The 13,955-nt window shown below is 49.8% G+C and overlaps 4 protein-coding genes across 4 annotated transcripts; 3 read left to right on the top strand and 1 right to left on the bottom strand.

The window, feature by feature from the left end:
- Positions 1-2,039: 2,039 nt before the first annotated feature.
- On the top strand, positions 2,040-3,711 carry DFJ58DRAFT_878628 (uncharacterized protein; the record flags this gene model as incomplete). Its single annotated transcript, XM_041394497.1, has 7 exons — positions 2,040-2,048; positions 2,096-2,204; positions 2,258-2,317; positions 2,376-2,782; positions 2,833-2,905; positions 2,949-3,178; positions 3,235-3,711. The coding sequence occupies 7 exons, from the start codon at positions 2,040-2,042 to the stop codon at positions 3,709-3,711; spliced, it is 1,365 nt and encodes a 454-aa protein (XP_041234995.1).
- A 38-nt stretch (positions 3,712-3,749) lies between these two features.
- DFJ58DRAFT_737864 (uncharacterized protein) lies at positions 3,750-4,587 on the top strand (the record flags this gene model as incomplete). Its single annotated transcript, XM_041386965.1, has 6 exons — positions 3,750-3,789; positions 3,847-3,931; positions 4,013-4,140; positions 4,188-4,253; positions 4,318-4,471; positions 4,509-4,587. 6 exons carry the CDS (start codon positions 3,750-3,752, stop codon positions 4,585-4,587), a joined length of 552 nt encoding a protein of 183 aa, XP_041234994.1.
- Positions 4,588-7,078: 2,491 nt separating this feature from the next.
- DFJ58DRAFT_672274 (uncharacterized protein) lies at positions 7,079-8,010 on the bottom strand (the record flags this gene model as incomplete). Its single annotated transcript, XM_041383019.1, has 2 exons — positions 7,079-7,885; positions 7,942-8,010. Coding segments are annotated over 2 exons (876 nt in total), but the record flags the coding sequence as incomplete, so codon positions are not given.
- A 4,227-nt stretch (positions 8,011-12,237) lies between these two features.
- On the top strand, positions 12,238-13,781 carry DFJ58DRAFT_849112 (uncharacterized protein; the record flags this gene model as incomplete). The annotated part of the gene is made up of 6 exons (XM_041393703.1): positions 12,238-12,265; positions 12,436-12,471; positions 12,611-12,839; positions 12,931-13,141; positions 13,231-13,472; positions 13,523-13,781. The coding sequence occupies 6 exons, from the start codon at positions 12,238-12,240 to the stop codon at positions 13,779-13,781; spliced, it is 1,005 nt and encodes a 334-aa protein (XP_041234992.1).
- Between the last annotated feature and the right edge of the window lie 174 nt (positions 13,782-13,955).

Below are 13,955 nucleotides of genomic sequence, written 5' to 3'. Positions count from 1 at the left end.
AAAGATACGAATGAGACCAAAACCAAACATACTTTAGCGGCCCAAGACAACACGCCCAGTGCCATCTTTGCATATGGATGTACCTATGGAGCAGGAAGTTCGGTTCCATCGAGATATATGGTCCACACCTCGGAGTCCGCGAGCGTCCCGATAACACTGTCGAATATCCTGAGTGGTTGAAGATATCTATCCTGGAAATTATATGCAGCCTCGAGGTCCGCTGATGCATTTTGGACGGTGGATGCTCCAGATGTTACATGTCCTGAAAGTAGCTTTATGAGTTTTACGGCCCCTTCGGTGTTCTGAAGTGCCGATTGGGGATTGGCGCCTCGTTCTGCACCAGAGGGAGCATCCTGAACCTGTGCGACGACTAAAATTTAGAGAGAGAGCAAGTAAAAGGTGAGAAAAAAACAGACATATTCAAGTAGACGTCGTCTCATCCAATGACCCTGGATTATTAAGAGTAATCTCCAAAATTCCATCCGAAACATTGGTCAGTGTACCAGACCACGACTACTGCGAGTACGAAGCACTGAGATTCAATGCGTGTGAACGAGCCTCGCGAAACTCACCGCTCGGTAAGTATTGTTGCTACAGCAATCAAGAGGTCAGTAAGGCGCGGCGTTCCAGAGGAGGTAGGGCGCTCCTCACCGATGTCGTCCAGCAAGCAGGGATGCATCGTACCACCTGCAACTAGAGGCGTGTCAACAAACGAGAGCGGCTCATGGCCCTTGCGTGCTAAGGGCGTGGGTGTGGAGGAAGGGGCAGTGAAGCCACGCTCACTCAGCCTGGGGCAGGGACGGGCCATACCAAGCGTCGTGGGTGGGGGAGGCGGACAACGCAAGGGGAGCTCGAGCTATTAAAAAAAAATGCTCACCATCGCAACCACCGTCCTGCGCATTCATTGTGAATCGATTTGGCGCGCCTGGGGCTCGAGGCCAGGTTGGTAGATGAGTCGAAGATACATGGATCGATCGATACAAATAATCACAAACATCACTTCAACTCCGATGGGCCATCTTCCCGGACTGTAAGAAGTCATCATTGTTCCGTTTCCCGGGGACCAACTTGTCCCGCAGGCAGACTTTGAAATAGAATGAGGATGGTTATTCGAACGTTCATTATTCATCACGGGACCAAGGGCCAGGTGAAATTGACGCGGTCCTGCCGTGCCTGTCGCGGTCGTGACGCACCTGTGACGCGGCACTGAAGTGGCATATGTGACGTGGCTCCGTCACAAATACTAGGGTACAGATTATGTTCAAACACTACCTTATGTCGCTCGAAATGAATTCCAAACACTTTGTATCCTCGCTAATGATCAACATATGAATGTTCAGCTGTGTACAGGCCCTGGAATGCTGCATTCACCTCTCACCAATTTCACAGTGCTTGTCCTCTGTGTTCGTACTACTTGGGAATATTCTGTGCATCTTGTGTTTGTATTGTATGGTCTCTAATCATTGATCCAAAGTTTGTTTTCAGACAGCAGTGTGAATTATTGTATCACTGTGTCAAGTCTCGACCCCACCTTATCAAGTCCGGCAGCCTCTGTGCTCTGTACTATCACGTCAAGCCCCCAACCATGCCATGTCAAGCTTCAGTAAGGCTGGATCAAGCACTACTCACACTACGACAAGTTCTCCCCAACATATTCGCAGCCTCCGCACTAATGTAAACCTCCACACTTATCTATGCTGCGTCAAGGCCCACTTGCATGCCGCGTCAAGCATAGCACATGCCGCGTCACAGGCGAGTCAAGCAAGTTGTGACGCGGCAATGCCTCGTCAATGCCGCGTCACTGCCGCGTCTCACCTCACCCATGCCGCGTCACACTTCACCCATGCCGCATCACTGCCGCGTCACATCTATACATGCCGCGTCAAACCTCAGTGCCGCGTCAATAACTGTCAGTGTCACTTAGGTACATAATATAAGCATTCTACGGGCAGTGGCACTCCAAAAAATTATTTCTCCACCCTCAACTCCTATGGCCTAGAGCAGAACCGGTATCGCGCTGTTGGAAATCTATATATACCATGCCTATCGTGAGTGCTTTGAGATACAGAGCGCACTTGTTTTAACCATACTCTAGGAATTAATCAAACATATATTCAATTTTTTCTATCCCAGCGAGAGGGGGGATCAAAATCGTCCAGCTCAACCGCTGGTTGGGGACCTCATTCCCTGCTATGACCGCTCCGGTGCGCCGTTCCACTGATGCTCTTTGCGAACTCAAATTCGAACTGTAGAACAGGTAATGTAATAGCTTATCTTCCAGCCTCTGTGCAGACCGCTCGGCCATCACATGCTTTAAGTGAGCAATGCTTCAGTGACTCTCTGCTTGCCTCCCTGACACTATAGCTAACACATAGGTGCTCCACACATTCCAACGACTCCTATCACACATAGAACTGTGCACTCCGCCTCAAACGCTCCATCCCTCCCTCGACTCATGAGACACCACTCCCAGGAGATCTTTGATCTTCGCACAGACACAAAACATATGCCACACCGGCGTACCCGAAGTGCTAGTCCTTCTACAGCCCGAGCAAATCAACGCCGCGGTCCAGATCAACCATCCGACTCTCTACGTCCCAAATCTGCCGCTGGTGACCAGATCCTGACAGATGACCTGTGGGACCCATGGCCGGACGGAGATTTTGAAAGGTTATTCACGTGGGATGAGGTAACAAAAACTAATAATCTCGCATCCAAAAGAAGCATTCTATTGCGATGGATGCTCAACACAGCAGTCAAAAGCCGTGCTGCCAACCCGCAAGTGAGTTTATACAGCTGTACCACTTGCATAGGCTGACTTCTGTGGCTTAGGAGCAGCAGGAAGGCCACAAGCAAGAAGAAAATGGCTCCGCTTCATACGCGTCTGATGTTTGTCTTTTGACCTGTGAGCGTGGCTGAATATGGCTAACTACTCACTTGTAGTGCAGGCAAAGGGGCTCTTGCTCGTCTTGGCAAGTATTGGTATCCTGTGCGGCTGATTCAGTCCTATGAGACTGCTAGTCTCCCTGCTACTGCACGCAACCGAGTACGCTGGCAGGTGATTTGGTGGCGCGGTTGCAAATTCCCATCCAGTCTCGGACCACCTCCTAGTGATGTCGAGCAAGGAGATCTCGTGGACGAACTCTGGCAGGACCAATCTAAGAGGCGTGAGATTCGCGTGAGTGTCATTGACTGGTTATGTACTTAGTCCTCTTAACATGAAGTATTGTGTAGCTCGGAGAATGGGTCCACTCTTGGGATACCCCTCGCGAAGAAGACTTGATTCAAAATTTTATGTCAGCAGAACCATCGAAAGAATTGGACGACATTCTACGACCTCATATTGCTTCGCTTCAGAAGCTCCTTGATAGTCTTGACTTGAACCAGTGTGATGCGGAGGCATATCCTGTGATAGACTACATCTTGCGGTCGAAGAAGAACCTAGATGGTGTGGGTGCATACAGCATACCATTTTGTGGCGACATCTCATCTCACGAGTATGCAAAAATCGCACGTTGGTTCGCTGAGAACATTCCCGGTGCCTCCGGTCAAGTCGAAAAATGGCTCGGTGGCATGCCTTTAGTGCACGCTTTCACTCTCGTTGTTGCTCATCGAAAGGCTGGTTATTTCCAAAAACGCGTCGAAGCTCAGAACGAGGAATGGAACAATAACGAGCTTTTGAAGATGGCTTGGGCTGCTCTCGATTTCTGATGCCGGGTGTCGCTCGTCGTTTGTTTCGTCCTACCATCATGCCTGGTGGCTTAGAAGAACGATATATTAAACTTGCAGGTAGGTCACTCCATATCACGTTCGCATCTGTTTCATGTTTCTCACAACTATCTACAGTCATCAGCGGAAAGAATCGTGAAGTTCCTTCTGAGCGCTTTCCCACAGGCATTTACGCATCGGTGTCTTATCATCGGATGAATCTGTAGCATAGGGGGATATTGGGACTCTGTAAAGCCCATAGGGACTTTCTGACACGATGCGAGAATTGATCTTTGGTTTCTAGATCATCGCGTGCCTCACCTCTGTCAGTGGAGATCTATGAGCTTCGTCGAATGTTAGGCAGTGGGGAGGTCATCGGGCAACTTAAAACGTTGTGGGATGAGATGCTCGATCATGGAGATGAGCCATTCGGTCAGCAACATACTTGTTGTTCATGCATATCTACTAACATCTCATAGGTTCTGGTGTTCACGGTTCCGTCACGTGTTGTACATGCTTGCGACGAGCAGGACAACGCATCCGATGTGAGTGACGCTGGCTTATGCTGTTAGCTTTTGCTGACGGAACATCAAGTGTAATCCCTCGTAGACATTGCTCAAGACACAGATGCGGGCCACACACGATTTGCTGAATACATGACGAGCAGTGCGGTCCCTCACCTGAACGATAGCACCTATGATGATTTGGCCCATGGTGAAAACTATCGTATTCCAGCTGGGACTATGGTATTCGGCAACCATTGGTAAGCATTGTGCTTCAAGAAATCACGGATCTAACAGTCACTGCCTTGGGCCTATCTCTCGGGATTCAGATGTCTACCCGGAGCCTTATGCGTTCAAGCCACAACGCTTTGAATGACATTTATTTCAGGGTATGCCCTGGTCAATATGTCACGAACATGTAAAGCAGTCTTGCAAGCACGCGGTCTTCCAAACTCATTTCGGTTGGTACAGACCAGTGTTCATAGCCACGCCCCTTATTCTTTGGGCCTACAAGCTCACTATGGAACCTACAAAGCCATTAGAGGACATGGGGTACATGAGCGGGTCGATGTCAGAGGTTTTGCCGTGCACATTTGAGTTTTGAGAAGAGGATTCCGGAAACGGAACTCAGGAGCATGTTGCAACGTTATCCTGAGGTCGTCTGAGAAGCTTTGATGCCTGGATGGATCAGGGAGAAGAACAAGTTCCCAACGAATCCTCCCAGGCTCGCAGTATGTCTTAATTTTGCCTACTAAGCCGATTCTGAATTGTGTATTATCATGGCGTAATTCCTGTCTCAAGGACCCCATTGTCTTCACTCAGTTGGTGATAAGATGTTATCATGGAGTTCCAATGACTGTGATATTCATATTACCGCGCGCGAACACAGATATCCCACAAAACAACGCATAGCTCAAATGCTCATTGGAGGCATGACACAATTCTTAATGAAAGTACAGTGCACGCCAAAGAAAAACGCCCTAACAAAATCCATAAGACAGTAGTTCATTCTGGACGGAACGCCATCCCCACCTATTAGTCTAGAGCAGCTACAAAAATCTTGTGAAGGAGGAATCAAGCGATTACAATAACATGGTTGAATGCATACCTTCAATATATCACCAGCCCACCCAGCACGGGCTTTCGTCAACGCATTAATGAACTCTATGAAACCCGTCGGTTTACAACCACTACCCTTTACGATTCCCTATGGAAAGCGTCACTCCAGACGCAGGTACGCCTCTCCCTCTGCGCACTATCGACGCCTCTTCAAGTTGCGGCCTCTTTGCCTCAAAATCCCACGTAGCGAACATTTATGCGTCGGGTAACGTGAATGTTGGAGGTCCGTTGCTGCGTCCGTCGGTTGTACCGTCATATTTATCTTTCCTGCCAGTGGGCGCCCCTGGTGCAGACGAGTTCCGAGGCAAGCTGACACAGGTGCCCCGTTGTAATACGGGTGGGTGTGCGAGGTGCATGGTGCGTGTCATGAGATATGAAATGAATGTGCAAAACGACGACTTACAGGCAAGATCTGACGAGCGAAATCTGGTGGACGTGAGGATTGCTGAGGCACAAGAAGAACGGGGTTGTCTGCGGAAAAAACAGGGCGGGGTGGCGCAGAGGAAAATATAGGTTTGTTATTGGACTCTTTGTCGTCTTTTCCTGCGCGTAAGTCAACTGCGGGACAGGGTAGGAAGGGCCAATGACTGCGACGCGAGGTGGGCTAAGTACGATGTTGGCATATAGCGTATCTGGAGGGTTCCACTGTGGATTGTTTTGTACTTGCGACAGGAGCGTTGCCGCAACTTTGTGCTTCAATGGATCTGGTGGGCTGGGAGGGGAACGGGGTGGCGTTTGGTGTGTTTGTGAGACAAAAAGAATGTTCCTGCGGGCCGCTTTTCTTTTTTCGTCTCCATTGTCATTTTCAGACCTCTCATCCTTTCAGCTACAGTGAACGCAACAGTGGACTTTGCGACTCCCGCCGTGCCATACAACCAGATGATTCGGCTCTTTTCGTTGTTGTCTAATAATCCGTAGATGTACTTGAGGTACACCTGGGTCCCTTCCAAACATTGCGGATGGGGCAGACGTTCACGAGAGTCATGTTCAGCACCAGCAACAGTGACCTTTATCCCAAGTTCCTTCAGACATATCCAAGAGCTGTCAATGAGGTCGGGGAGCGATAATAAAACATAAAAGATGAAAATACTGACATTGAATCACGGCACAGCCAGAAGACAAAATGAGTAGGAAGGCTTTCATTGGACTTTCAAGCTCAAGCTTCAAGAGGGGGCACTGCAACAACAAATGTTTATCAGTTTCGCATTCCAACCGTCAGTGCCACAGATCAGAAGCTTGATCAAACGAACTTATGTTTCACGTTCTGACTCCAGACAGCGATGTCTTGCGGATGTTGGTCCCGGGGCGTAGCTATTTTGATGCGGTCCTGCCGTGCCTGCCGCGGTCGTGACGCGCATGTGACGCGGCGTGACGCGCAAGTGACGCAGCACTGACGCGGCACTGATGAGTCTTGACGGGGCTACTGACGCACTAGTGCAACTCATTTCTCATCAAGTTGTATGGGTTCATGATCATTCCTTCGTTGATTTTATTCACCATAGGCACATATACTACTAGCCAGTCCTCAACTAATGACTATTTTCTTGGAACTGACGAGCCTTGACGCGCCAGTGTTCTACACTAAGGACACATACTACTAGTCGCATCAGCCAATGACTATTTTCTTTTCCTCCCTCTCTGGACCCTCTTTGAAGCACGTCGACGTTTAACTGGTGCGCATTCTTCAGCTGGCAGTGAAGGGCGACGTTTCACGGGCGCAATCTCTTCTTCAGCCGGCAGCGAAGGAGCTACAATGTCGGACAACTCGTCTGCAGACGTGGCATCAGAGTTGTCGCTGAATAAAGGGCCGCGCTGTCAATCACATCGGTTAGAGACTTATTGAACAGAGCAGGTAATATTTTCCTTACCTCAAGTTCACTCTCGCTGTAATCTCTGCCCAGAACCCACTCAGTAGGAATGTTGAGATACACGCCCCACCGCCTGTGATGTTGACCAGCATCCAAACCCCACTGCCGGTTGCCTGCAAGTCCTGCTTCTTCGGAATCCTCGAACATCCTTGCTTCCAGTGTGGTCAGACACTCGAGGTCTACGTCAGCCACGAAACTGTCGGCGGGATAGCTTATCATGAGATCAGCCCAAGCCATCTTCAAAAGCTCGTTATTGTTCCATTCCTCGTTCTGAGCTTCGACGCGTTTTTGGAAATAACCAGCCTTTCGATGAGCAACAACGAGAGTGAAAGCGTGCACTAAAGGCATGCCACCGAGCCATTTTTCGACTTGACCGGAGGCACCGGGAATGTTCTCAGCGAACCAACGTGCGATTTTTGCATACTCGTGAGATGAGATGTCGCCACAAAATGGTATGCTGTATGCACCCACACCATCTAGGTTCTTCTTCGACCGCAAGATGTAGTCTATCACAGGATATGCCTCCGCATCACACTGGTTCAAGTCAAGACTATCAAGGAGCTTCTGAAGCGAAGCAATATGAGGTCGTAGAATGTCGTCCAATTCTTTCGATGGTTCTGCTGACATAAAATTTTGAATCAAGTCTTCTTCGCGAGGGGTATCCCAAGAGTGGACCCATTCTCCGAGCTACACAATACTTCATGTTAAGAGGACTAAGTACATAACCAGTCAATGACACTCACGCGAATCTCACGCCTCTTAGATTGGTCCTGCCAGAGTTCGTCCACGAGATCTCCTTGCTCGACATCACTAGGAGGTGGTCCGAGACTGGATGGGAATTTGCAACCGCGCCACCAAATCACCTGCCAGCGTACTCGGTTGCGTGCAGTAGCAGGGAGACTAGCAGTCTCATAGGACTGAATCAGCCGCACAGGATACCAATACTTGCCAAGACGAGCAAGAGCCCCTTTGCCTGCACTACAAGTGAGTAGTTAGCCATATTCAGCCACGCTCACAGGTCAAAAGACAAACATCAGACGCGTATGAAGCGGAGCCATTTTCTTCTTGCTTGTGGCCTTCCTGCTGCTCCTAAGCCACAGAAGTCAGCCTATGCAAGTGGTACAGCTGTATAAACTCACTTGCGGGTTGGCAGCACGGCTTTTGACTGCTGTGTTGAGCATCCATCGCAATAGAATGCTTCTTTTGGATGCGAGATTATTAGTTTTTGTTACCTCATCCCACGTGAATAACCTTTCAAAATCTCCGTCCGGCCATGGGTCCCACAGGTCATCTGTCAGGATCTGGTCACCAGCGGCAGATTTGGGACGTAGAGAGTCGGATGGTTGATCTGGACCGCGGCGTTGATTTGCTCGGGCTGTAGAAGGACTAGCACTTCGGGTACGCCGGTGTGGCATATGTTTTGTGTCTGTGCGAAGATCAAAGATCTCCTGGGAGTGGTGTCTCATGAGTCGAGGGAGGGATGGAGCGTTTGAGGCGGAGTGCACAGTTCTATGTGTGATAGGAGTCGTTGGAATGTGTGGAGCACCTATGTGTTAGCTATAGTGTCAGGGAGGCAAGCAGAGAGTCACTGAAGCATTGCTCACTTAAAGCATGTGATGGCCGAGCGGTCTGCACAGAGGCTGGAAGATAAGCTATTACATTACCTGTTCTACAGTTCGAATTTGAGTTCGCAAAGAGCATCAGTGGAACGGCGCACCGGAGCGGTCATAGCAGGGAATGAGGTCCCCAACCAGCGGTTGAGCTGGACGATTTTGATCCCCCCTCTCGCTGGGATAGAAAAAATTGAATATATGTTTGATTAATTCCTAGAGTATGGTTAAAACAAGTGCGCTCTGTATCTCAAAGCACTCACGATAGGCATGGTATATATAGATTTCCAACAGCGCGATACCGGTTCTGCTCTAGGCCATAGGAGTTGAGGGTGGAGAAATAATTTTTTGGAGTGCCACTGCCCGTAGAATGCTTATATTATGTACCTAAGTGACACTGACAGTTATTGACGCGGCACTGAGGTTTGACGCGGCATGTATAGATGTGACGCGGCAGTGATGCGGCATGGGTGAAGTGTGACGCGGCATGGGTGAGGTGAGACGCGGCAGTGACGCGGCATTGACGAGGCATTGCCGCGTCACAACTTGCTTGACTCGCCTGTGACGCGGCATGTGCTATGCTTGACGCGGCATGCAAGTGGGCCTTGACGCAGCATAGATAAGTGTGGAGGTTTACATTAGTGCGGAGGCTGCGAATATGTTGGGGAGAACTTGTCGTAGTGTGAGTAGTGCTTGATCCAGCCTTACTGAAGCTTGACATGGCATGGTTGGGGGCTTGACGTGATAGTACAGAGCACAGAGGCTGCCGGACTTGATAAGGTGGGGTCGAGACTTGACACAGTGATACAATAATTCACACTGCTGTCTGAAAACAAACTTTGGATCAATGATTAGAGACCATACAATACAAACACAAGATGCACAGAATATTCCCAAGTAGTACGAACACAGAGGACAAGCACTGTGAAATTGGTGAGAGGTGAATGCAGCATTCCAGGGCCTGTACACAGCTGAACATTCATATGTTGATCATTAGCGAGGATACAAAGTGTTTGGAATTCATTTCGAGCGACATAAGGTAGTGTTTGAACATAATCTGTACCCTAGTATTTGTGACGGAGCCACGTCACATATGCCACTTCAGTGCCGCGTCACAGGTGCGTCACGACCGCGACAGGCACGGCAGGACCGCGTCAATTTCACCTGGCCCACTACTGAGGGCGCACTACGTACGAGAAGTCGAGAGAGCTCGGTTTACTCGAGTTGCGCATCAGTTTTTTTAGATAGGTCGTTATCGGCCTTGAGCCGACATTTGGTGGAGAATGCGATGAGAAAAATGGTGTTGGTATGTACGAGCGCTCCGAGTCAGCGGGTTGTGCAGGAACAGAAGAAAATATTGACTGCAGAACTGGCTGTCATCGTTGGGGTTGATGCTGAAAACGTACCGTCATCTATTGTTTCTGTACTTGTCGGGGTAATGGTTGAACTTGAGAGAAGACATTCGGCGTTCGCCCTCTCGTCATTCGTGTGTCCTGCTCCATGGTCGACATTCATGTGCCTGGAATTCAGTCAGCTCCAAGAACTCCAGCGGACCAGCTTATCCAACGCTCCTTCCAGAAGCTTCTAGAATACGGACTTTCAGGCATGTTCAATGATCTCCCCGTTGGTATTCTACCGCTGAAAGCTTCCATCCCTTCCCGTCCGGTGAAAGTGCCAGTACTAGTGCATGGATCCATCCACTCTCACCTTTCCATTCTTCCTCGACAACAAACCGTGTGTTGGCAGTTCCACTTGCGCATAGTGCCGTCCTCTGAACTACTCACGGTGTAGACGTTGACTGTGTCGTGCAAAAAGAAAAAAACCTGAATCACCCCATCGTGTCCTTCAGATTCATACTTTAGAATTGGTTCTTCCCATCGTCGAAACTTCATTGCATGTCCATCTTGCAAAGAATCTAGCAGCCATAACTCATTACCGTCATCGGGTGGATCAATCAGACTCTACTACCGTCAGTGGTCGATTATGGAGGCGAACAAGTTGGCCAGCACTCACTGATCTGTCTACTGATCCGTTGCTTGGGGGCAAGCTGGCAAGACAGGCGAGTTTTCATGTCCTGCAGGTGGAGGGCATGCTTTCCACGAGGCGGTACTGATCGTCCATTGACAAGTTCTTATCGCATCACTTTGATGTTTGCAAACAACAATGCCCAGCCATCCAATTCCTGTCATGTTTCGATGCATATACGCATCGACCAGTAAGTAACACAGCCTGTCCCGTCTATCTATTGTTTACTTCAAAGTTCATGTTGTTCATTGTGCCTTGCACTCTAACCATCTCATACTCCTTTAAAGCTCTACTCTCCCAAAATACAACACAATACCTTTCAGTACTCGTTGATGTCAGGATGGGCATACGCGATACGACATTGGGGACATAGAAGTGCGCAAGGGACGCCAGGTGAGTACTTTGTGCTTCCAGTATTTGGGACGTATATTCTGACTGTGTCTTCGCCTTCTAGCGAGAGAAGATGACCTTCCCTTATTGTCTGCATATATCCTCATGCTCATCCTGGACCCATCCCTCGTATCCCTGCAAAACACCGGGTCCAGCAACCACACACCAACGACATCACGAGGGACTTGTCTTTCACCCGGATGGGGTCAAGCTTGCTGGTTAATGTATTCTACATGTAGGTCACATCCATCTAGTACAATTCTGTCGCCATGTAAGAGCTTACATCCCGTCCTGCTTCGTGTCAATTGGGTCCACCTCCACCTCTCCGCTATCACCTTTTCGGACAAGGATTGTCCCGTCGCGGAGCCGACACCCAGAACAAATAATGGCAGGCGGTCAAAACATGAGAGGTAGGACCTATAGTAAAAGGTGAAGACGGTGAGCGTTAGTGCAAGTGAGGTATGAGTTGATCGGTGGAATAAGATGGGGTGTTAGTGGTGAGAGCAGGCCATAAGCACCAGAGCTGGGCAACGAGAGATATATGAAACACACGAGAGCAAATGAAGACCTACAATACGCCCATGACATTTTAAATCGCTTAAAGGTCGCTTGCTAGTCGAGCCTGCCCTGCGAGGGAGGTGGCGCGATTGGATCCAGTAAGTTCTTCATTGTGATTTGGATGGCGATACGTCGAGAGGATTACAGCTACTGTAGTATGTGTGCGGCAGAAGGTTGTACTGCTAAAATTAGCTTTATGAGACTTGACATCATGGTTGAACGTTGAAAGGTGACACACATGAAAACGCGTAGGCCGTAATCCAAACACCTAGTATACCACCTGCGTGTTCACATAGGCTACTTGAAAGCTAGTATCTTCCGAGTGGATGACATAAGATTCACCGAGTCTCCAGCTGCTTTGAATTGGCTTTCGCACACCTCAGGCTATCAACCTATATTTGTGTGCTCTCACTCGGCCTGAAGCCCCCAAATCCCCACGTGCCAAATCGATTCACAATGAATCTACAGGACGGGAGTTGTGATGGTGAGCACTGTTCCCTTTTTTGGCTCCAGCTCCCCCCTGCGTCGTTCGCCTACCCACGACGCTTGGTATGGCCCTGGGCTGAGTGGTCGTGGCTTCACTGCCCCTTCCTCCATGCCCACGCCCTTAACACCATACGCCGTCTTCGTTTATTGACACGCCTTTATCTGCAGGTGCTCCAATGCATCGCCGTTTTCTGGATGACACCGGTGAGAAGCGCCTTGCCTCCTCTGGAATGCGTGAACGCTGTGCCTTACTGATCCCTTGACCGACAGTGCTTGCCATAACGACGATACTCACTGAGCGGTGAGTTTGCGAGGCTCGTCCGCACGCACGGCTGAATCTCAGCCCTTCGTCAGCTTTCCCCTTCGCATGGTGTGGATTCCTGCGGCCTCGGAGCCGGCGAGCTTTGCGTAAAGGGCTTGGACCTTCAGGACGTTATTCTGGCGCGTCACGAATATCCTTGGGAGGAGGGGCGTAATCGTGATCCAGATGTGGAGGAACTCCTCGAGCGGCGTGCCAGCGCTGTGCCAACTGATGCACAGCGTTCTGCCACTCCGGGCTATACTAAGATCCCGTGAGTTACTCACTACGGGTCCTTTTACCCTTGCTGACTGCCTTTCACAGGCAGCGCAAGCGCAGTTTCCAAACTGCCAACTCGCTGACAGCATCCCGCACAAGAAGCCGAGAGTGAATAACGTCCTCAGTCCCAGTCTGCGCATGCTCCCCTCTGGCTCACACCTGCTACCCTCCGGCTCGCATGCACTTCCCCCTAGGCCCCCTGCAATGGCTCCTCGCCCCGCGGCACCCCCTCAAAGACCCATCCCTCCCTCCAAAGCCCGTGTGCTTAAGCACACCTGCCTTGCAACGTACTTCACAGTGCCTGGAGCCTCCTGATTGCATAGAGCAGTCCATAACCTGGCATGATGCCCCCTCCAACCCCATCTGCCTCTGCCTCACGTCAAAAGGCACCGGCAAGGGTGAAGAGGGATTTAAGACGTCGCGAATTGCACAGGCTCGACACTGATAGAAAGGTGGAGGAGTTCAAGTCCGATGGAGCAGTCAATGCACTTGCCTTTCGGGTATCTACGACTGGCTGGCAAGGTACAAACTATGGCTCTACTGAGTCAGGGAAAATTCTCCGGGAGGAGTGGTATAGCTACCAGATATTGTTTCGCTTGACTAAATTTGAAAGAGTTCCATATCAGAAGTGAGTGTTTTGAACTTTGAGCTGTGCAGGGCCTTAATTATGCATTGCAGCCTTAAAACTCGGATCAGAGATTCTCAAGGTAGGCTGTGGCTAGTGCGAACCTTTGTGGGTCCACACATGCATGAGCTCCTTCCACGTTTTCAAAAGGAGGCAGCTGCCTTTGTACTTGCTGTTGAAGAAAGCAAGATGGGCTTTAAGGAGACTGAGATGCAGGAGAACACTAGGGGACCTCATTGGATTTCTATCTGTGGCCATGACCGCAACTCTAAATCTGTAGGAGTACCTGTCTCAATGCCTCTCAGCTTGTAACCACTAGACTCTCCAGAAGCCTGCTCTCAGTGCTTGGCACATATCAAACCACAAGGCCATTGATCAACTGTGGAGCCCTGGAGGTGCCACCTCTCATATAAGGCAAGTTGAAACTATTTACTGTTATAAGAAGTCTGTCTCAACCCACACAAGTGGGCTCATGAATGTCATCTT

Source organism: Suillus subalutaceus, assembly GCF_016647625.1.
Source record: "Suillus subalutaceus strain FC151 chromosome Unknown DFJ58scaffold_411, whole genome shotgun sequence".
Taxonomy (NCBI): domain Eukaryota; kingdom Fungi; phylum Basidiomycota; class Agaricomycetes; order Boletales; family Suillaceae; genus Suillus; species Suillus subalutaceus.
This window is presented reverse-complemented; position numbering and strand designations above follow the sequence as displayed.